The sequence below is a fragment of the Schistocerca nitens genome, unplaced genomic scaffold (assembly GCF_023898315.1).
Source record: "Schistocerca nitens isolate TAMUIC-IGC-003100 unplaced genomic scaffold, iqSchNite1.1 HiC_scaffold_520, whole genome shotgun sequence".
Lineage (NCBI taxonomy): Eukaryota > Metazoa > Arthropoda > Insecta > Orthoptera > Acrididae > Schistocerca > Schistocerca nitens.
In genome coordinates, this window is record NW_026046053.1 from 9,308 (window position 1) to 29,846 (window position 20,539).

General features: G+C 59.6%; 2 protein-coding genes across 2 annotated transcripts; both read right to left on the minus strand.

Moving 5' to 3' along the window:
• Positions 1–5,278: 5,278 nt before the first annotated feature.
• LOC126232548 (uncharacterized) lies at positions 5,279–6,058 on the minus strand. The gene has a single exon (XM_049942790.1). It carries the CDS (start codon positions 6,056–6,058, stop codon positions 5,279–5,281), a length of 780 nt encoding a protein of 259 aa, XP_049798747.1.
• Positions 6,059–18,384: 12,326 nt separating this feature from the next.
• Positions 18,385–19,164, minus strand: LOC126232549 (uncharacterized). The gene has a single exon (XM_049942791.1). The coding sequence runs from the start codon at positions 19,162–19,164 to the stop codon at positions 18,385–18,387; it is 780 nt and encodes a 259-aa protein (XP_049798748.1).
• Positions 19,165–20,539: the final 1,375 nt, after the last annotated feature.

Below are 20,539 nucleotides of genomic sequence, written 5' to 3' on the forward strand. Positions count from 1 at the left end.
TGTTTGGTTTGGTTTGGTTTGTCCTGTGCCTGTGTGTTTGGAGAGCGCGCGCGGCGGCCCGCGTGTCGTCCGTCGTCGGGCCGTTACGCGCTCTTTTAATTATGAACATATTAACAATGATCACATCACATTATTGGTGTATTGATGTCGTTGTCGTTGTTTGGAACGCGACTGTGCGTGCGTGGAGGGGTGCAGAAAAAATGTGTGTGTGTTCGGCCACACGGGCTGTGGACAAGATGGCGGACGTGCGCCGGCGCTGTGGACGTTGTTGTAAAGTGCGGCGAGGACGACGGAAACTTTGCTTTGGACGTAGGTTTGTGTGGTGGCCCTGAAAAGGGCCGATTGTTGTGAGGCGAGCCGGCAAGGCAAAGGCGCGTTTGCGTTTGCGTGCAGGGAGCACGCAAGCGCAGCGCCGCGGTCCCTGTTTAGGCCTTCTTCTCGGTCTTCTTTGGCAGCAGGACGGCCTGGATGTTGGGCAGGACACCACCCTGTGCGATGGTGACGCCCGACAAGAGCTTGTTGAGCTCCTCGTCGTTGCGGATGGCGAGCTGCAGGTGGCGCGGGATGATGCGCGTCTTCTTGTTGTCGCGGGCCGCGTTTCCGGCCAGCTCGAGCACCTCAGCCGCGAGGTACTCCATGACGGCGGCGAGGTAGACGGGCGCCCCGGCGCCGACGCGCTCGGCGTAGTTTCCCTTGCGCAGGAGGCGGTGGATTCTGCCGACCGGGAACTGGAGCCCAGCCCTGCTTGAGCGGGACTTTGACTTGCCCTTGACTTTGCCTCCCTTTCCGCGTCCGGACATGGCGTTTGGCTAGTGGCGTAAGCGCTAAACACGTAACCGTAACGGTGCGAGCCGCAGCGAGTCGAGCAGCGGAGTGCGTGCGTGTGCCGGCGGCGGCGGGGTGGGGGTCCCTTTATGGGCTCGGGTGCGGCGGCCGGTTGCGCGCGCGCCCCATTGGTCGGCGGCCGCAACAGGGCGAGCTGGTAAAGGTGCGGTGTTGCGGTAGCGGCGGGTGCCACTGTGTGGGGAGACGCTGACTAGAGCGGAGCGCTTGCTGCCTGTTGTTGTACGTTCGAGATGCCGCCCAAGACTAGCGGGAAGGCCGCCAAGAAGGCCGGCAAGGCGCAGAAGAACATTTCGAAGGGCGACAAGAAGAAGAAGCGCAAGAGGAAGGAGAGCTATGCCATCTACATCTACAAGGTGCTGAAGCAGGTGCACCCCGACACGGGCATCTCGTCGAAGGCGATGAGCATCATGAACAGCTTCGTGAACGACATTTTCGAGCGCATTGCGGCCGAGGCGTCTCGCCTGGCGCACTACAACAAGCGCTCGACCATCACGTCCCGCGAGATCCAGACGGCTGTGCGGCTCTTGCTGCCTGGCGAGCTGGCCAAGCACGCCGTGAGCGAGGGCACGAAGGCGGTGACCAAGTACACGAGCTCCAAGTAAGGAGGAGGTTGTTACTTCGGCTCTTGGAAGGAAGGAAGGAAGGAAGGAAGGAAGGAAGGAAGGAAGGAAGCTCCCTCCGTTGCGAGAGCGGCAAAACGGCCCTTTTCAGGGCCACCAAATTGCCTTTGCGGGAAGAGCGGAATTGTTTGTGTGTGTGTGAGTGAGTGAGTGAGTGAGTGAGTGAGTGAGAGGGGCGGCATAGCTACCCGGTTTGGTTGGTTGCGAGGCAGCTGGTGGTGCTGCTGTGCCGTGGTGGTGTGGTCTCGAATGTGGTTGTGGTTGTGGTTACTGGGGTACGGCCGCGAGGGTTTGGTTGCCGCCGGTGTGACGTGGAATGCGTGCACGAGTCTTGGCGTGGTTGTTTGTCGACACACAGATAGATCGATAGGAGGTGTTGGTGCTGTCTGTGGCGCTGATTCATGTCTTTGTCTCCGTCTGCCCGGTTAGTCACGTGACTGCAATTGAAAGTCCTCGCGATTGATTGATTGTTGGATGTCACCGTTACGGCCGTCTGTTGTCACATCATACATGATGGCGAGGGTGAAATGTTGTGTTGCCGTCGACTATTCCCTTTGCTGTACGGCGCGTTGGTGTGTGTGTGTTGGTGACGTTTTAAATGGACGTGTCGTACTATCATCCATTACGAAGTCGCCAAGAAATGTACGGGCGGGTGGGGTAGGCGACACGCACGGTGGTGTACCTATTTGGCCCTTGATTTGATGATAGCCGTTTCTGCAGTTTGACTGATGATTGATTGGACTGTTGTGCGCACGCACGTCATTCACGGTGCACGTGTGTTCGGTTGAGTACAGTAAGCGTGAGGCTAGACGACGACGGTCGTTGTTTGTTGTTATGGGCGTACACGCGTTTCGTTGGTCTGTGTCCCCCGGTGTGAAATGGCAGGTGTGTCGGTGATGTGATCCGATCCGGCGGCTCTGAGTAACTGTCAATATCGGCGCGGTACACCGGCGTCATGGCAACGTGTCGGTGTTCACACCAGTCGCACTGTGGCACCGTCGGCGCCGCGAACGGTGACGAAAGGCTGACCTTTGATCGGTCGAGTGTCGTGTCTGGGCAGAACGTGTGGAATGAGCAAAACTGTTGGGGACGGAAACAATGGTGGAGGAGGGGAACGGAAAGTAATAAAACAAACAAAATGGAGAAGCAATCACCGGAAAACGAAGCAGGGAAAAACGGAGAGGCGCTGTCTATAGCAACGGAACGTTCCCGTGCATTGCAGCCGCACTGAAAGGCGTTTACGGCGCGGCTGCAGGTGTCGGCCGTGGTGACGGCTGAATTGCATTGCCTTCCCGGATGAAACGTTCGCCGACATGGCTCGGAGGAGGAATCTATGAGAATGCGTTGCCCTTGCCTGCCGTTTCGTGTGCCCTCCTGTTGTGTACGCTGTTGTTGTCCGGTGTAGCGAAGGGTGTGTATGTAGGGGTGTGTGTGTGTTTAGTGGGGAATTGGAAGGTCGATAGCTGCCGTCACGGTCAAGATAACGCAGTCAAAGGTGTCGCGAAAAAGTGTGTTAGCCGTGGTTGGTTGGTTCGTGTGTTTTAAAGAGAATGGACGAGAGAGAGAAAGTAGGTGGAGAGTGCGTTGCGTGTTGCCTAACTGCGTCCGCGAATATGGCAGTAGTTGGTGGTGGGCGTGCCCTTGCATGTGGCCCGGAAGGCGTGTCCGTTTCGCGGTAGTGGCACCGCTGCTGGCATATTCGGGAGATGGGAGGGGCGCGAAAGGAGAAAGGAGACGCGGAGGCTTTTAAAGACGGGGAGGGCGCGTGTGGGTGGCTCGCGCTGCGCTCGGCGGTTGTGTTTGTGCAACAAATGTGTTGCCGGGAGGGGACCGTTGTTGTGGTGCGGTTGTAGCCTCAGACGCGGCCGGCAGTGAACGTGAGACGACGGATGCGGGCCGGGGCGGCGCATGTCGCCGGTGCCATGCCTTTTAAGAGCCGCGTGGTCGGGGGTGTGCGCACCGTGTGTCGTGTTGCGAGACAGCATCATTTGTGCTGCGTGGCGTGGCGTGGCGTGGGGGCGAGGAGAGCGAGCCGCGCGGTGTGCTTGTGCGCCGGAGAATGGCACACTGCGCCTGCCCGTTGAGGAGGCCGATGGCCGTGGTGTGGTGGAAATGGAGCGCGTCGGACGTGCACCAATGAGAAAGAGAAACAAAGCGGCGACAACGAACGAAAGGGGGAGGGAGGCCATTGTGTCACATGCGGCGGTGGGAGGAAAAAAAAAAAAACAAACAAACAAACAAACAAGAAACGAAGACGTAAGAAAGAGGAGAAACAACAAAGAGAATGAGTCGTGCGTTCGCGAGGGGGGGTGCGCGTGTAACTCCGGTACGCGCAGTGCCGGAGCCCAACGGCTGTGTCGTCGACGCCAGTGCTTGTCGGCCGAATGGGTGCGGGAATAGAGGCAGCGTCGGCACGGAGAAGCAAGCAAGAAGGAAGGACGCACGCGCGCTGCGGCGTTTGGCGCGGTTTGCGGCTGGCGCCTTTGGTGGCAACGGCCGGGACAAGCAGCGGTGTATGGTGGTGTGCGGGGCGGACAGGGGCGGCGGCGGTGGTGGACTGGGAGGAGGCGAGGCGGCGCCGACGGTGGCGTGTGGTACGGCGAAAACGGGACGGACGGACGGCGGATGTTGGAGAGGCGCCGCGCACGCAGACACATGGAAGGAAGGAAGGAACGAACGCAAGGGAACAAATGGAGGGGGCGAATGTGGAGATGCGGGCAGGCGGTGGTGTTTGTGGGCATGTGGTGGGGAGAAGGGCGGGGGCGGGAGGACAGAGGCGAGGCGACTGCGTGCTTGCTCGCTCGCTCGCGTGTCTTTTGTTTTTGTGTTTGTTTTTCCATCGTTTGGTCGCCTTGGAGCCTGTCGGTCCCGTCCGTGTGTGGCCACGCTTCGGGTGCGTGTATGTTTGTACGTTTCGTTTGTTCGTCTTCTGCAGCAGAGGCGGTGCGCGGCAGTGGGAACGCCTGCCTGGCGGCTGGGACGGCCAGCAAATGCGGTTGGATGGGCGGCCACAGCACCGCACCTGTGCCCAAGGAGGCGACGCTGGCGGCGGGGCCCCCTCGGATGCGGCCGGCTGGGGGCTGTGTGCGCTGCCGCTGCCGCTGCCGCCGCCGCCGCCGCCGCCGCCGCCGCCGCCGCCGCCGCCGCCGCCGCCGCCGCCGCCGCCGGTGCTGGTGCTGGTGCTGGTGCAGCAGCAACAACGACGAACAACGAGTAAGCAAGAAGAGGACGAAGCGGATGGCTGGTGGGTGAGTGCATTTATTTAGGCGGTCGACAAGGCAGTGCGTGATGTGGCGTTGTGACGGGGGTTTGCTCACGTGGCCTCGTTTGTGTTGATGCGCAGGAAGATGAGATGCGGGCAGACGCAGACGCGTACAGAGAGACGAGCCCGGTCTGCAGCAGGATGTGTGGCGCGGCGCGCCGAGTGCAGAGCAGCGCGCGCCGCCTGGGCCGGGCTGGGCCCGCCCGGCGGCGGGCCGCGCTGTTGTCGCGGACGTGAGCGCCCCCTGGCGGGTGGTCGGAGGCGGCGCGGTGGACGTGTGTCCGGTTGGCCAGTGCACATTGCGAGTGGCTGGCTGGCGGTCGGCGGCGAGACGGGAGAGGAGGTATGTGTCGCGGGCGCCTTTGCTGCGCTGCGTCGTTGCGTGCCTGGGCGTGCGCCTGTCGACTGTGTGTGACTGTGTTGGGCGTTGTGCCACGTACGTGTGTGCTCGGCCGAAGGCGTCGGAAGAAAAAGAGAGAGAGAGACGGGCGGGAAAGTGGGTCGGTGTGCGTGCGTCGCCCGTGATGCGATGATGTCGCGTCATGTCATGTCATGTCTTTGCGAAACGGCTGCCGAGAGGTGTGTGGTGGCGAGCGGGAATGTGCGTTTGGTGGTTGCCGGCCGGCCGGCAGTTGTTGGTGGTTCCTCCTGTGTGGTTGTTTGTGCTGCTTTGATGGCAACGTGGAAGGACGCCGGTTTTTCCGTGCCTTGCGTGTGGTTGTGTCGACGGTGACTGGTTGGGGGTGTGCGCCGATGCACGTGCCATGTTGTTATGTTTGGGTCGTGAGTGTGTTTTTGGCTGTGTTGTTGTGTACGGGAAGGGGGAGAGAGGAGGAGGCGGCGGCGGCGGCGGCGGCGGCGGGGGTGATAGTGCGTGCAGTAGTGCCGTTGCGACGGGCGTCGGGTGGAGCCGTGCGTAGTGGCGGAAAGGTGTAGGTTGCGGGAAGCGAGCCCGTCGCGTGTCGTCGTCGACGACGGGGTCGCGTGCGCTGTGAATCGAGAGTGGCGGGAAAGGGGCAGCGTGCCGCTGTGTCGTGGTCGTTAGCAGAGGCCTGTGTGCCTGTCCGTTTGTTTTCTGTCGGACGCTTGGTGCGAGGTGTTTGTTTTGTTTTGTTGCCGCCGCCGCGGTTGTTTTTGTTTGTCGGCTGTGCTGTGTCGGTGGGTCGGCGAGCTGTTTTGCGGTGCGTGAATGTGTTGGTGCAAAAGTGGCGGCGGCGTCATGGCTGCGACCGCGACGAGCCGCGGGCGCGCCATTGATGATGTTGAACACAGAGCGGCTGTGTGCAATGGGAGGCCTTGTGTACGGGTAGCGGTGTTGTCGTACGTGCATCCGGCCCGGTGCGGAAAGCGCCGTTGCGGTTGCGGGTTGCCTCTGGTCGCGACGTGTGGTGCTCGGCTTTGTGGGTTTTTTTGGTGCCCCTTTGGCCGGTGGGTGGTGTTTGTTGTTTTGTGTGTGTGTGTGTGTGTGTGTGTGTGGTCGGTCTCTTTGGCGCTCGGTATATATCTGCCTCCTGCTCGGTCTTGTTGTCGACGTCGTCTGTAGTTTTTTGCGGCTTGCCGACGACCGACCGACCGAACTACTACCTACCTGTGACAGCTACGTGTGGCGCCCGAAGGTGAACGTAACGTGACCTCGGCGCCCTTAGCCTAACCTAAGATGTCCGGCCGTAAGGTAGGTGCGGCCACCTGACGCCTCACGTCCGAACGCTTAACCTAACTTTGACGCCTAACCTAACTTTAACCCTTAACCTAACCCACGTCCACCTAACGTAACCTAACCTAACCCAAGCGACGCCAACCCTAACCTAAGGTGTTGTACACTGCGAATGTCGAAGGCATGTTATAGTCTTAGGTGGAGAGCACTACACGCAACAAGCGGCTACACGGGTAGCAGGGGTTGTGTGGCGTGGGCTGGGCGGTTTTGTTAGGTTAGATGGCCTTGGGCAAGTACAGAAAGGGGGCAACAGCAGCCTCAACGGGTGCGGGGACCAAGCAGCAATCGGTATCGTTTGTTAATTGTCAACTGTCGAAGCTGCGTTGGTACAGTACCGGAACCGCAAGCGCTGACAGAGAAAGCACCGAAGCTCTGCAATCGTGATAAGGTACAGAAAGCTGGCTGACGCCAGGGATAAATTCTGCCGAAATTGTCACAAAGGTACAGACGGTGTTTTAGAAAGGCTCGATTGCATGCAACCGGTGGTGGTGTGTTCGTCGCTGTTTGAGTAGTAGTTTTGATCCTGTAGTGAAGTAGAGGTGGATGGTTCCTGTGAAATATTGTGGGTGGAGGTTACACCCAACAACCGAGCTAGGTTTAATAATAATTGGCTCCTTTGACCGACCTCCCGACGCAGCAGCATTAGTGGCAGAACAACGGAGAGACGGATTTTGGAAACACATTTCACATACATTTTCCTCAGCATGTTAGGGTCTTAGGTGGAGATTTCAATTTACCCGATATAGACTGGGACACTCAGATGATGTTCAGGACGGGTGGTAGGGGGACAGAGAGCATCGAGTGACATTATACTGAGTGCACTGTCCGAAAATCACCTCGAGCAAAATGAACAGAGAACCGACTCGTGGAGATAACATCGTGGACCTACGGATGACAAACAGACCCGAACGTGTTTCGACTCTGTATGTGCAGAACAGGGACGCAGTGATCATAAGGCCGTTGCAGGGAGGACGGTGTATCTATCTGTTTTGGCTAGCAAGAGTAATAGAAGGCAGATTTGCAGACGACCCGACAGATGAAAAGGCAAATGCCTGTTCCGACACTGACAATGTTGAGTGTTCATGGAGAAAGTGCAAGGCAATGGTAAAAATGCGTTTTTAGACAGGTACGTGCCGAGTGTCGAACTGTGAGGGATGGGAAAAAAAACCCACCGTGGTATACTACAACAACAACGTTAGGAAACTGTTGCGAAAGCAAAGAGAGCTTCACCCAAAGTTTAAACGCAGCCAAAACCTCCGAGACAAACAGAAGCTAAACGATGTCCAAAGTGTGAGCGTAAGGAGGGCTATGCGTGAAGCGTTCAGTGAATTCGAAAGTAGAACAAACCCTATGTACCGACGTTGACAGAAAATGCTAGGACGTTCCGGTCTTGCGTTGAATCAGTAAGTGGCTCGAAACAGCATATCCAGACACTCCGGCATGGTGATGGCATTGAAACAGAGGATGACACGCGTAAAGCTGTGAAATACCTAAACACCTGTTTCCAAAGCTGTTTCACAGAGGACGGACCGCACTGCAGTTCCGTCTCTAAATGCTCGCACGAACGAGAAACCGGCTGACATCGAAATAAGTGTCCAAGGAGGAATGGGAAAGTCCGCCGGACCCGACGGGATTACCAATTCGCGATTCCTACACAGGGTACGCGAAACAACCTGCCCCCCTTCTAACAGCCGTGTACCGCAAGTCTCTGGAGAGGAAGGGAGGGTTCCAAATGATTGGAAAAGAGCACAGGTAGTCCCAGTCGTCGAGCAGATGCGCAAAAACCATAGACCCATATCTCTGACGTCGATGTGTTGTAGAACATGTTGTTTGCTCGAGTATCATGTCGTTTGTGGAAACTCCAGAGTCTACTATGTAGGAATCCATGTTGGATTCCGGAAACAGCGATCGTGTGTGAGACCCCCAGCTCGCTTTATTTGCGCATGAGACCCAGAAAATATGAGATACAGGCTCCCAGGTGGATGCCATTGTCGTTGACGTCCGGAAGGCGTTCGATACAGCTCCGCACCGTCGCCTGATAAACGACGTAAGAGTCTACAGAATATCAGACCAACTGTGTGGCTGGATTGACGAGATGTTAGCAGACGGAACACAGCATGTTGTTATCAATGGAGAGACAGACGTCTACAGACGTTAAAGTAACCCCTGGCGTGCCACGGGGGAGTGTTATGGGACCATTGCTTTTCACAATTCATATCATATAAATGAGCTAGTAGATAGTGCCGGACGTTCCATGCGTCGTTTCGCGGATGATGTGCTGTATGTAGTATACAGAGAGGTTGCAGGACGATCGGCAGCGGATAGGCACCCGGTGCAGGGAGTGGCAACTGTCCCCTTAACATAGACAAATGTGATGTATTGCGAATATACAGAAAGAAGGATCGTTTATTGTATGATTGATTATATGATAGCGGGACAAACACTGGTAGCTGTGACGTCTGTAAAATATGTATCTGGGAGTATGCGTGCGGAATGATTTGGAAGTGGAATGATGATCAGATAAAAGTAATTGTTGGTAAGGCGGGTACCAGGTTGAGATGCACTGGGAGAATGCTTAGCAAAAATGTAGTCCATCAACAAAGGAGGTGGCTTACAAAAACACGCGTTCGACCGACCCATACGTGAGTGTTGCCCACCAGTGTGGGATGCGTAGCAGGTCGGGTTGACGGAGGAGATAGAGAAAGGTCCAACGTTTCGTCACAGGGTTATGTGGTAACCGTGATAGTTAAGTGGCAGACTCTGCAAGGGAGGCGCTCTCTGCATCGCGGTGTAGCTTGCTCGCCAGGTTTTCGAGAGGGTGCGTTTCCGGATGAGGTATCGAATATATTGCTTCCCCGTACGTATATACCTCCCGAGGAGATCCCGAATGTAGTAAAAGTAGAGAGATTCGAGCGCGCACGGAGGCTTTCAGACAGTCGTTGTTCCCGCGAACCATACGCGACTGGAACGGCAAAGGGAGGCAATGACGACAGTGGCACGTAACGTAAAAAGTGCCCTCCGCCACACACCGTTGGGTGGCTTGCGGCGTATAAATGTAGGAGGTCGGCTGTCGTGTGTGCTTGGAGGCAGATTCGGTGTGTCTGTAGTTGCGGACGGCGGTCAGCCCCCCTCGCGTAAGCGGCGAGGGGCGGCGGCGCTCGGTTGGCCGGTGCCGATGTTGCGCAGGCGGCGCCCGTTTTGTTTGCGGCGGGCAATTTTGTGAGAAAGGGGCGCGAATGTTGGCGGGCGAGGTGGCCCGACGGCTGCGGGCCGATCGGGAAACGGTGGGAGGGCGATGGGGCGGCGGAGGTGCGTTTGCACGGCCGGCATCGCCGCACGCCTCCGCTTGTGTGGCTGTGGCGGCGGCCGCGCTGGCCGGGCTGGCGCGGCGACGGTGTGGCACTTTTGCCGAAGGTTTGGCCATTGTGGCGGGTCGTCGGCTGGGGCTGTGGGGGCGGCATGTGGGCGGGGGCGGCGATTCTCGGCGGGCCGAGCCAGGCTGTAGCGCGCGGTAGCTGCAGTTTGGCCGTGGTTTGCGGCGCTGCCGTGGCGACTGGTTGGCGACTGTGGTGTGGCCGTGTGTAGCCCCATCCTCGGTGGTTTGAACGGCGCGGGTGGTTGCGGCGCAGGTTTGGGGCTGGTCCGCACAGGCTGTCGGACGTTGGGCGGTAGCAAGCGCGGGAGGCGCGGCGCGGCGGCGCGCAGAGTGGCGGCCGCTCTCTCGGCCGTCCGCGCCCGCCCGCGACACTGGCTGGGCCTGGCGGCGCGGCGGCTATTCTCTGCCGCCGTGCTTGCCGCCTGCCGCTCTCGCTCTCGCTCTCGTGTGTGTACGCGCGTCGTCGAAATAATGGCAGATCAGGCGGCTACGAACGAGACTGCTGCGGCACCCGCCGCCACCGGCACGACGAAGAAGGCCAAGTCTGCGGCGTCTGCGAAGAAGCCGCGCGCCAAGCCTGCGCACCCGCGCACCTCTGAGATGGTGACGGCCGCCATCAAGAGTCTGAAGGAGCGCGGCGGCTCGTCGCTGCAGGCGATCAAGAAGTACATTGCCGCGCACTACAAGCTGGACGCGGAGAAGCTGGCGCCCTTTATCAAGAAGTACCTCAAGTCGGCCGTCGTGGCTGGCGAGCTGGTGCAGACGAAGGGGAAGGGCGCGTCCGGCTCTTTCAAGCTTGCCGGCGCCGGCGGCGGGGCGGCCGAGGGCGGCAAGGCCCGTGCCGGCGGTGCGAAGAAGAAGCGCGCCGCTCCGGCCAGCAAGGAGAAGAAGGGCGCCCGTGCGGCCGGCGCAAAGAAGGCTGGTGGCGTGAAGGCGGCGACCGGTCGGAAGGCGGGCGCCGCCAAGAAGGCGTCTGCGGCGTCGGCGGCTCCCGCGGGTGCGAAGAAGGCGGCTGCGGCCAAGCCGGCCAAGGCCAAGTCGCCGTCGAAGGCGAAGAAGGCCGCGAAGGTTCCGACGAAGAAGCCGAAGGCGCCGCGCCCGAAGAAGGCGACGACGCCGTCTAAGGCGAAGGCTTCGCCCAAGAAGAAGAAGTGAAGTTAAAGTAAAGAAAGGAAAGGGGAAGGAAGGGAAGGGCTGGCGCTTGACCCCGTCGTCCCCCACCCCCCTCCCCCGCGTCGTCTAGTGGCGCGCGATGGCACGGCTGCGCGCGGCCCAAAACGGCCCTTCTCAGGGCCATCAGAGGACGTCGGGAAGGCGTTGATTGTCGTGCTTGGCGCGTTGTGTTGTCTTGTTTGGGTGGCCGTGCGTGCATGCGCCGGGGTGTGTGTGTGTGTGTGTGTGTGTGTGTGTGGGGTTGGTTGGTGTTTGTGTGGCGTTTCTGTATGACCCTTGTGGGTACTGTGTGCGTGCCGTGGTGGTTGGATTGTGGGGCCGGTGGCGGTAGGCGGCGGCGCGCGGTAGCGGAGCGGTTGTGGCCGTTTTGTTTTGTGTTTTGTATTTTGTGCGGCGGCCGACGGTTGGTTTCTCATGTTTCTGGAGACTCTGTTTGTTTGCTTGCTTTGCGGATGGCGCGTCTTGTTTGTTATGTGTGTGTCCTCTCTGTGTGAAAGGGGGACGGGGACGTTGAGACGTGGAAGTGGCCGGCGGGAATTGGGAAGGCGCGGTGGCGCCTCGGAGACGGCGGCGGCCAGCCACCCGTGGTGACGTCGTCCGGCTGTTTGTTTGTGTGTATTTGAAGGGGTGGGGTGGGATGACGTCGATTGTGATTGTTGGCGAGAGCGGCTGTGTACGGGAGGGAGGGTGGGGAATTGTGGTGGTTGTTTTAACGGGGCTAGAGAGAGAGGCTGGGCGGCAAGACCGACAAAAGTTTTGCTCGCGACGGAGAGATGTTAGTGGCCCTGAAAAGGGCCGTTTTTTTTGTGTTGCGCGCGTGCGGTGCCGTGCCGCGGCTAAGCGGTTTAGGCGCGCTCGCCGCGGATGCGGCGCGCGAGCTGGATGCCTTGGGCATGATGGTGACGCGCTTGGCGTGGATTGCGCACAGGTTGGTGTCTTCGAAGAGGCCGACGAGGTAGGCCTCGCTGGCCTCCTGCAGGGCCATGACTGCGGAGCTCTGGAAGCGCAGGTCGGTCTTGAAGTCCTGGGCGATCTCGCGCACTAGGCGCTGGAACGGCAGCTTGCGGATGAGCAGCTCTGTGCTCTTCTGGTAGCGCCTGATTTCTCGCAGGGCGACGGTGCCCGGCCTGTAGCGGTGGGGCTTCTTGACGCCGCCGGTGGCGGGCGCGCTCTTCCTCGCCGCCTTGGTGGCGAGCTGTTTGCGCGGCGCCTTTCCGCCGGTGGACTTGCGGGCCGTTTGCTTTGTGCGGGCCATAGCGGTTAGCGGTGCGTGCGGTAGCGAAGCGTCCGGTGCTGCCTTGACAACGGGCCCGCGCGGGCCCGTGCTGCGCTTATATGCCCTCGGTGCGCGTGGTGGGGGGAGGGCGGGCCAGAGTCTATATAGGGGGGCGGCGCGCGCTCACGGCGCACCGTAGCCGACTCGCTAGCGCCGGGTGAGGAGCTGCCGCTTGTGCTTTTTTTGTTGCTTGAGGAGGAGGAAGAATGACAGGCCGCGGCAAGGGAGGAAAGGGGCTGGGCAAGGGTGGCGCCAAGCGGCACCGCAAGGTGTTGCGCGACAACATCCAGGGCATCACGAAGCCCGCCATCCGCCGCCTGGCTCGCAGGGGCGGCGTGAAGCGCATCTCTGGTCTGATCTACGAGGAGACCCGCGGAGTGCTGAAGGTGTTCCTGGAGAACGTGATCCGCGACGCGGTGACGTACACTGAGCACGCCAAGCGCAAGACTGTGACGGCCATGGACGTGGTGTACGCCCTGAAGAGGCAGGGGCGCACCCTGTACGGTTTCGGCGGTTAGGCAGGCAGCCGGTGTGCTGTGCTGTGGCCTTCCCGCGGCCGTGCCGTTGCCCGTGCTTGGTGGGAGAGACGAAAAACGGCCCTTTTCAGGGCCACCACACTGTTCGGAAATTGAAAAGTGCGAAAGGGTCTGTGTTGCCTGCCTGCCTCTGTGTGTGTGTGTTTGTTGTTGTTGTTGTTGTTGTTGTGCGCCTCTGTTGCTTTGCGTGCGTGCGTTCCGTTTGGAGTTTCGACGTGACGTGTGTGATGATGGATGCGGGAGGGCGCGGCTGAGTCCGGTGTGTGCGTGGTTTGTTTGTGGCGCGGGCCGGATCATCGATCGGATCAGCTGTTTGGTTTGGTTTGGTTTGTCCTGTGCCTGTGTGTTTGGAGAGCGCGCGCGGCGGCCCGCGTGTCGTCCGTCGTCGGGCCGTTACGCGCTCTTTTAATTATGAACATATTAACAATGATCACATCACATTATTGGTGTATTGATGTCGTTGTCGTTGTTTGGAACGCGACTGTGCGTGCGTGGAGGGGTGCAGAAAAAATGTGTGTGTGTTCGGCCACACGGGCTGTGGACAAGATGGCGGACGTGCGCCGGCGCTGTGGACGTTGTTGTAAAGTGCGGCGAGGACGACGGAAACTTTGCTTTGGACGTAGGTTTGTGTGGTGGCCCTGAAAAGGGCCGATTGTTGTGAGGCGAGCCGGCAAGGCAAAGGCGCGTTTGCGTTTGCGTGCAGGGAGCACGCAAGCGCAGCGCCGCGGTCCCTGTTTAGGCCTTCTTCTCGGTCTTCTTTGGCAGCAGGACGGCCTGGATGTTGGGCAGGACACCACCCTGTGCGATGGTGACGCCCGACAAGAGCTTGTTGAGCTCCTCGTCGTTGCGGATGGCGAGCTGCAGGTGGCGCGGGATGATGCGCGTCTTCTTGTTGTCGCGGGCCGCGTTTCCGGCCAGCTCGAGCACCTCAGCCGCGAGGTACTCCATGACGGCGGCGAGGTAGACGGGCGCCCCGGCGCCGACGCGCTCGGCGTAGTTTCCCTTGCGCAGGAGGCGGTGGATTCTGCCGACCGGGAACTGGAGCCCAGCCCTGCTTGAGCGGGACTTTGACTTGCCCTTGACTTTGCCTCCCTTTCCGCGTCCGGACATGGCGTTTGGCTAGTGGCGTAAGCGCTAAACACGTAACCGTAACGGTGCGAGCCGCAGCGAGTCGAGCAGCGGAGTGCGTGCGTGTGCCGGCGGCGGCGGGGTGGGGGTCCCTTTATGGGCTCGGGTGCGGCGGCCGGTTGCGCGCGCGCCCCATTGGTCGGCGGCCGCAACAGGGCGAGCTGGTAAAGGTGCGGTGTTGCGGTAGCGGCGGGTGCCACTGTGTGGGGAGACGCTGACTAGAGCGGAGCGCTTGCTGCCTGTTGTTGTACGTTCGAGATGCCGCCCAAGACTAGCGGGAAGGCCGCCAAGAAGGCCGGCAAGGCGCAGAAGAACATTTCGAAGGGCGACAAGAAGAAGAAGCGCAAGAGGAAGGAGAGCTATGCCATCTACATCTACAAGGTGCTGAAGCAGGTGCACCCCGACACGGGCATCTCGTCGAAGGCGATGAGCATCATGAACAGCTTCGTGAACGACATTTTCGAGCGCATTGCGGCCGAGGCGTCTCGCCTGGCGCACTACAACAAGCGCTCGACCATCACGTCCCGCGAGATCCAGACGGCTGTGCGGCTCTTGCTGCCTGGCGAGCTGGCCAAGCACGCCGTGAGCGAGGGCACGAAGGCGGTGACCAAGTACACGAGCTCCAAGTAAGGAGGAGGTTGTTACTTCGGCTCTTGGAAGGAAGGAAGGAAGGAAGGAAGGAAGGAAGGAAGGAAGGAAGCTCCCTCCGTTGCGAGAGCGGCAAAACGGCCCTTTTCAGGGCCACCAAATTGCCTTTGCGGGAAGAGCGGAATTGTTTGTGTGTGTGTGAGTGAGTGAGTGAGTGAGTGAGTGAGAGGGGCGGCATAGCTACCCGGTTTGGTTGGTTGCGAGGCAGCTGGTGGTGCTGCTGTGCCGTGGTGGTGTGGTCTCGAATGTGGTTGTGGTTGTGGTTACTGGGGTACGGCCGCGAGGGTTTGGTTGCCGCCGGTGTGACGTGGAATGCGTGCACGAGTCTTGGCGTGGTTGTTTGTCGACACACAGATAGATCGATAGGAGGTGTTGGTGCTGTCTGTGGCGCTGATTCATGTCTTTGTCTCCGTCTGCCCGGTTAGTCACGTGACTGCAATTGAAAGTCCTCGCGATTGATTGATTGTTGGATGTCACCGTTACGGCCGTCTGTTGTCACATCATACATGATGGCGAGGGTGAAATGTTGTGTTGCCGTCGACTATTCCCTTTGCTGTACGGCGCGTTGGTGTGTGTGTGTTGGTGACGTTTTAAATGGACGTGTCGTACTATCATCCATTACGAAGTCGCCAAGAAATGTACGGGCGGGTGGGGTAGGCGACACGCACGGTGGTGTACCTATTTGGCCCTTGATTTGATGATAGCCGTTTCTGCAGTTTGACTGATGATTGATTGGACTGTTGTGCGCACGCACGTCATTCACGGTGCACGTGTGTTCGGTTGAGTACAGTAAGCGTGAGGCTAGACGACGACGGTCGTTGTTTGTTGTTATGGGCGTACACGCGTTTCGTTGGTCTGTGTCCCCCGGTGTGAAATGGCAGGTGTGTCGGTGATGTGATCCGATCCGGCGGCTCTGAGTAACTGTCAATATCGGCGCGGTACACCGGCGTCATGGCAACGTGTCGGTGTTCACACCAGTCGCACTGTGGCACCGTCGGCGCCGCGAACGGTGACGAAAGGCTGACCTTTGATCGGTCGAGTGTCGTGTCTGGGCAGAACGTGTGGAATGAGCAAAACTGTTGGGGACGGAAACAATGGTGGAGGAGGGGAACGGAAAGTAATAAAACAAACAAAATGGAGAAGCAATCACCGGAAAACGAAGCAGGGAAAAACGGAGAGGCGCTGTCTATAGCAACGGAACGTTCCCGTGCATTGCAGCCGCACTGAAAGGCGTTTACGGCGCGGCTGCAGGTGTCGGCCGTGGTGACGGCTGAATTGCATTGCCTTCCCGGATGAAACGTTCGCCGACATGGCTCGGAGGAGGAATCTATGAGAATGCGTTGCCCTTGCCTGCCGTTTCGTGTGCCCTCCTGTTGTGTACGCTGTTGTTGTCCGGTGTAGCGAAGGGTGTGTATGTAGGGGTGTGTGTGTGTTTAGTGGGGAATTGGAAGGTCGATAGCTGCCGTCACGGTCAAGATAACGCAGTCAAAGGTGTCGCGAAAAAGTGTGTTAGCCGTGGTTGGTTGGTTCGTGTGTTTTAAAGAGAATGGACGAGAGAGAGAAAGTAGGTGGAGAGTGCGTTGCGTGTTGCCTAACTGCGTCCGCGAATATGGCAGTAGTTGGTGGTGGGCGTGCCCTTGCATGTGGCCCGGAAGGCGTGTCCGTTTCGCGGTAGTGGCACCGCTGCTGGCATATTCGGGAGATGGGAGGGGCGCGAAAGGAGAAAGGAGACGCGGAGGCTTTTAAAGACGGGGAGGGCGCGTGTGGGTGGCTCGCGCTGCGCTCGGCGGTTGTGTTTGTGCAACAAATGTGTTGCCGGGAGGGGACCGTTGTTGTGGTGCGGTTGTAGCCTCAGACGCGGCCGGCAGTGAACGTGAGACGACGGATGCGGGCCGGGGCGGCGCATGTCGCCGGTGCCATGCCTTTTAAGAGCCGCGTGGTCGGGGGTGTGCGCACCGTGTGTCGTGTTGCGAGACAGCATCATTTGTGCTGCGTGGCGTGGCGTGGCGTGGGGGCGAGGAGAGCGAGCCGCGCGGTGTGCTTGTGCGCCGGAGAATGGCACACTGCGCCTGCCCGTTGAGGAGGCCGATGGCCGTGGTGTGGTGGAAATGGAGCGCGTCGGACGTGCACCAATGAGAAAGAGAAACAAAGCGGCGACAACGAACGAAAGGGGGAGGGAGGCCATTGTGTCACATGCGGCGGTGGGAGGAAAAAAAAAAAAACAAACAAACAAACAAACAAGAAACGAAGACGTAAGAAAGAGGAGAAACAACAAAGAGAATGAGTCGTGCGTTCGCGAGGGGGGGTGCGCGTGTAACTCCGGTACGCGCAGTGCCGGAGCCCAACGGCTGTGTCGTCGACGCCAGTGCTTGTCGGCCGAATGGGTGCGGGAATAGAGGCAGCGTCGGCACGGAGAAGCAAGCAAGAAGGAAGGACGCACGCGCGCTGCGGCGTTTGGCGCGGTTTGCGGCTGGCGCCTTTGGTGGCAACGGCCGGGACAAGCAGCGGTGTATGGTGGTGTGCGGGGCGGACAGGGGCGGCGGCGGTGGTGGACTGGGAGGAGGCGAGGCGGCGCCGACGGTGGCGTGTGGTACGGCGAAAACGGGACGGACGGACGGCGGATGTTGGAGAGGCGCCGCGCACGCAGACACATGGAAGGAAGGAAGGAACGAACGCAAGGGAACAAATGGAGGGGGCGAATGTGGAGATGCGGGCAGGCGGTGGTGTTTGTGGGCATGTGGTGGGGAGAAGGGCGGGGGCGGGAGGACAGAGGCGAGGCGACTGCGTGCTTGCTCGCTCGCTCGCGTGTCTTTTGTTTTTGTGTTTGTTTTTCCATCGTTTGGTCGCCTTGGAGCCTGTCGGTCCCGTCCGTGTGTGGCCACGCTTCGGGTGCGTGTATGTTTGTACGTTTCGTTTGTTCGTCTTCTGCAGCAGAGGCGGTGCGCGGCAGTGGGAACGCCTGCCTGGCGGCTGGGACGGCCAGCAAATGCGGTTGGATGGGCGGCCACAGCACCGCACCTGTGCCCAAGGAGGCGACGCTGGCGGCGGGGCCCCCTCGGATGCGGCCGGCTGGGGGCTGTGTGCGCTGCCGCTGCCGCTGCCGCCGCCGCCGCCGCCGCCGCCGCCGCCGCCGCCGCCGCCGCCGCCGCCGCCGCCGCCGGTGCTGGTGCTGGTGCTGGTGCAGCAGCAACAACGACGAACAACGAGTAAGCAAGAAGAGGACGAAGCGGATGGCTGGTGGGTGAGTGCATTTATTTAGGCGGTCGACAAGGCAGTGCGTGATGTGGCGTTGTGACGGGGGTTTGCTCACGTGGCCTCGTTTGTGTTGATGCGCAGGAAGATGAGATGCGGGCAGACGCAGACGCGTACAGAGAGACGAGCCCGGTCTGCAGCAGGATGTGTGGCGCGGCGCGCCGAGTGCAGAGCAGCGCGCGCCGCCTGGGCCGGGCTGGGCCCGCCCGGCGGCGGGCCGCGCTGTTGTCGCGGACGTGAGCGCCCCCTGGCGGGTGGTCGGAGGCGGCGCGGTGGACGTGTGTCCGGTTGGCCAGTGCACATTGCGAGTGGCTGGCTGGCGGTCGGCGGCGAGACGGGAGAGGAGGTATGTGTCGCGGGCGCCTTTGCTGCGCTGCGTCGTTGCGTGCCTGGGCGTGCGCCTGTCGACTGTGTGTGACTGTGTTGGGCGTTGTGCCACGTACGTGTGTGCTCGGCCGAAGGCGTCGGAAGAAAAAGAGAGAGAGAGACGGGCGGGAAAGTGGGTCGGTGTGCGTGCGTCGCCCGTGATGCGATGATGTCGCGTCATGTCATGTCATGTCTTTGCGAAACGGCTGCCGAGAGGTGTGTGGTGGCGAGCGGGAATGTGCGTTTGGTGGTTGCCGGCCGGCCGGCAGTTGTTGGTGGTTCCTCCTGTGTGGTTGTTTGTGCTGCTTTGATGGCAACGTGGAAGGACGCCGGTTTTTCCGTGCCTTGCGTGTGGTTGTGTCGACGGTGACTGGTTGGGGGTGTGCGCCGATGCACGTGCCATGTTGTTATGTTTGGGTCGTGAGTGTGTTTTTGGCTGTGTTGTTGTGTACGGGAAGGGGGAGAGAGGAGGAGGCGGCGGCGGCGGCGGCGGCGGCGGGGGTGATAGTGCGTGCAGTAGTGCCGTTGCGACGGGCGTCGGGTGGAGCCGTGCGTAGTGGCGGAAAGGTGTAGGTTGCGGGAAGCGAGCCCGTCGCGTGTCGTCGTCGACGACGGGGTCGCGTGCGCTGTGAATCGAGAGTGGCGGGAAAGGGGCAGCGTGCCGCTGTGTCGTGGTCGTTAGCAGAGGCCTGTGTGCCTGTCCGTTTGTTTTCTGTCGGACGCTTGGTGCGAGGTGTTTGTTTTGTTTTGTTGCCGCCGCCGCGGTTGTTTTTGTTTGTCGGCTGTGCTGTGTCGGTGGGTCGGCGAGCTGTTTTGCGGTGCGTGAATGTGTTGGTGCAAAAGTGGCGGCGGCGTCATGGCTGCGACCGCGACGAGCCGCGGGCGCGCCATTGATGATGTTGAACACAGAGCGGCTGTGTGCAATGGGAGGCCTTGTGTACGGGTAGCGGTGTTGTCGTACGTGCATCCGGCCCGGTGCGGAAAGCGCCGTTGCGGTTGCGGGTTGCCTCTGGTCGCGACGTGTGGTGCTCGGCTTTGTGGGTTTTTTTGGTGCCCCTTTGGCCGGTGGGTGGTGTTTGTTGTTTTGTGTGTGTGTGTGTGTGTGTGTGTGTGGTCGGTCTCTTTGGCGCTCGGTATATATCTGCCTCCTGCTCGGTCTTGTTGTCGACGTCGTCTGTAGTTTTTTGCGGCTTGCCGACGACCGACCGACCGAACTACTACCTACCTGTGACAGCTACGTGTGGCGCCCGAAGGTGAACGTAACGTGACCTCGGCGCCCTTAGCCTAACCTAAGATGTCCGGCCGTAAGGTAGGTGCGGCCACCTGACGCCTCACGTCCGAACGCTTAACCTAACTTTGACGCCTAACCTAACTTTAACCCTTAACCTAACCCACGTCCACCTAACGTAACCTAACCTAACCCAAGCGACGCCAACCCTAACCTAAGGTGTTGTACACTGCGAATGTCGAAGGCATGTTATAGTCTTAGGTGGAGAGCACTACACGCAACAAGCGGCTACACGGGTAGCAGGGGTTGTGTGGCGTGGGCTGGGCGGTTTTGTTAGGTTAGATGGCCTTGGGCAAGTACAGAAAGGGGGCAACAGCAGCCTCAACGGGTGCGGGGACCAAGCAGCAATCGGTATCGTTTGTTAATTGTCAACTGTCGAAGCTGCGTTGGTACAGTACCGGAACCGCAAGCGCTGACAGAGAAAGCACCGAAGCTCTGCAATCGTGATAAGGTACAGAAAGCTGGCTGACGCCAGGGATAAATTCTGCCGAAATTGTCACAAAGGTACAGACGGTGTTTTAGAAAGGCTCGATTGCATGCAACCGGTGGTGGTGTGTTCGTCGCTGTTTGAGTAGTAGTTTTGATCCTGTAGTGAAGTAGAGGTGGATGGTTCCTGTGAAATATTGTGGGTGGAGGTTACACCCAACAACCGAGCTAGGTTTAATAATAATTGGCTCCTTTGACCGACCTCCCGACGCAGCAGCATTAGTGGCAGAACAACGGAGAGACGGATTTTGGAAACACATTTCACATACATTTTCCTCAGCATGTTAGGGTCTTAGGTGGAGATTTCAATTTACCCGATATAGACTGGGACACTCAGATGATGTTCAGGACGGGTGGTAGGGGGACAGAGAGCATCGAGTGACATTATACTGAGTGCACTGTCCGAAAATCACCTCGAGCAAAATGAACAGAGAACCGACTCGTGGAGATAACATCGTGGACCTACGGATGACAAACAGACCCGAACGTGTTTCGACTCTGTATGTGCAGAACAGGGACGCAGTGATCATAAGGCCGTTGCAGGGAGGACGGTGTATCTATCTGTTTT